This window comes from Histoplasma capsulatum, genomic scaffold (genome assembly GCF_000149585.1).
Source record: "Histoplasma capsulatum NAm1 scaffold_1 genomic scaffold, whole genome shotgun sequence".
In the NCBI taxonomy this organism is placed as follows: domain Eukaryota; kingdom Fungi; phylum Ascomycota; class Eurotiomycetes; order Onygenales; family Ajellomycetaceae; genus Histoplasma; species Histoplasma mississippiense.
This window is the reverse complement of record NW_001813982.1, coordinates 4,071,983-4,074,153: the sequence shown is the minus strand read 5'-3', so window position 1 is coordinate 4,074,153 and position 2,171 is coordinate 4,071,983. Positions and strand designations below refer to the sequence as shown.

The following is a 2,171-nucleotide window of genomic DNA, read 5'->3' as shown; positions in this document are numbered from 1 at the left end:
TTCAGAACAGTTTCAGCAAGACGAACGAAATGTCAGGTACGCCACAACTGCTATAAAACGCCAGTCAATGAACTGCCTGTATATTAGGCATACACAGTGAGCCGGAGACCAGCCCATACCCCTTCCCACAAAGACGATGATGGAAACATTGAAGAAAGATCATTCCGCAAACGGAAGTCTAAAAGCCAAGTGCTCTCAATCCAGCCAATTCAGCTTCAGATTCCTGTAATTTTCAATCGAACGTGATTAGCATTTCAAATTCGTAGTTGAAAAGTATAGTATATATTATATATACGTGCGAAATTCCAGCAGCAACAACAGCAGCAACAGCGGCAACAGCAACAGCGGTCAATTGCGAACTCCAAAAGGAAGTATTCAAACGGAATAAATCAACAAAAGCAATACAAGGACTTGCGCGGCGTATATGAAGCCTCGACGAACGACGACGGCTACGGAAAGAGAAGAATCCGCTAAAGAACACACTACATAATCTTCGTAACAATATCTTGCTCGACCTGAGTTGCGGATCATGGGTAGACAAAATCATTAGCATGGTTAGGCGCAGCAAACTGAACAACCATGATCACAGTATTTAAAAGAGAAGAAGGGAGACAATCAAGGGCCCTAGAAATTCCCCCCACCCAAAAAAAAAAAAAAAGAAAAGGGAACAGAAACCAGAGGATATTGCCAGGAACACAACGAAAAGCACGCTCCCTTCTTCTGATGCCCGTAGAAATACACGCAAATGATTCATGGCAGAAAATAAGACCCGATCTCACTCACCTCCATATCCTCCAAGCTATCCTGCTGCGAAATACAGCGTAGTACATTCTTCTTACTGCTTTCCTGCATCTCCCCAGCCAACAGCAATTCATCCAGGATGAAATAAGCCTTCTGGAAGTTGAATATGATATCCAGCTCGCAGACGTTTCCGTAGTACTTGTCCATCTGCTCGACGTACCGATGGACGATTTCAAGGGTGATCAGCTCGTTGTCATCGGACGAGCACCCGGCGATGAAGAAGAGGGATGCATAGCGGCGGTAGACGACTTTGGTGTCTGGAATAAGAGATCCGAGTCAGTGTATTGATTGAAAGTAAAAGGGGGAGCTCAGTTTCCATTATCAGGAAAGCCTACTAGCAAAGTAGGTGGCTGGAGTGGAGTGAGTTGCGTGAATTTTTCTTCTTGTCCCGCACCTTTATACTCGAGGAAGTTGCACATGCGCGTGCGGCGCGAAAGGACTAGCTGTGTGACATCTTTGATGATTTTGGCCTTATCTTTGGGAGACAGGGTAGTGAACCATTTCGCCAGTCTCTATGTAGGTGGAGAAAGAGAGAGGGAGAGAGGAAAGTTGCCGTGGTCAGTTTTCTGAAGTCATGGCGGACGGAATGTGCGAGGATCATGGTGGGCGACGAGCGAGTGTGGACGGGACTCACCACTTTACCCTGCCTTGACAGCAGTATTAAATAGCTGCAGAAATGGTGGTACTCATCAGTCACATCGATCTTGAGGATTAGAGGAGAACATACCGCGGTAACTTACTTGATTGCCATACTCTTGATGGCGGAGAATGGGTGAGGAGAGAATCAGCGAGGTTGGTGGAGGTTATTTTTTTCGGCGCAGGAACAAAACAAGCCTATTTAGTTCGATTGCCCCGCGGAAAGCTGTTTTGTGCCGCCAGATACCATTAATAATCCCGGGCAAGGCAAAAGTTCATCGTATCACCGATTATTTATTTCGAATGCATCCCAGCACCTGATAATATATTTATTTATTCACTGAATTACTTTCCATTATTAAAATTGCACTGTATCTGATAGTCCCACCGCCCGGAGGCTCGTGGCGCAAGCATGAAGCTCATTCTCTCTACATCGTCAGTGGCCAACCCACTTCCATGCCAGGGTGCGAACTGTTGAATTGCACATAGGAAAAAACGCGGGAATTCAATGTAATGGAAATTTAACATCTGGACTGTCTCTTTTACAGGAATATCATGAGTGGCGGCCCATCCGTCATCCGCAGAGTGACCAGCGATAAATCGAACGTCGAATTGCTAAACGCCCTACGGTCCAACTTCGTCGCAGCCCAACATATCGAACCCTCGCACACAAACGGCGCTTCCCTCGAAAGGCCATGACGTTCCACAGAGACTCTCCTACAGCGACTAGTGGG

At 46.4% G+C, this 2,171-nt stretch overlaps 1 protein-coding gene across 1 annotated transcript; it reads right to left on the bottom strand.

The window, feature by feature from the left end:
- Positions 1-527: 527 nt before the first annotated feature.
- HCAG_01154 (hypothetical protein) lies at positions 528-1,552 on the bottom strand (the record flags this gene model as incomplete). Its single annotated transcript, XM_001544058.1, has 5 exons — positions 528-569; positions 784-1,058; positions 1,196-1,313; positions 1,436-1,448; positions 1,542-1,552. 5 exons carry the CDS (start codon positions 1,550-1,552, stop codon positions 528-530), a joined length of 459 nt encoding a protein of 152 aa, XP_001544108.1.
- Positions 1,553-2,171: the final 619 nt, after the last annotated feature.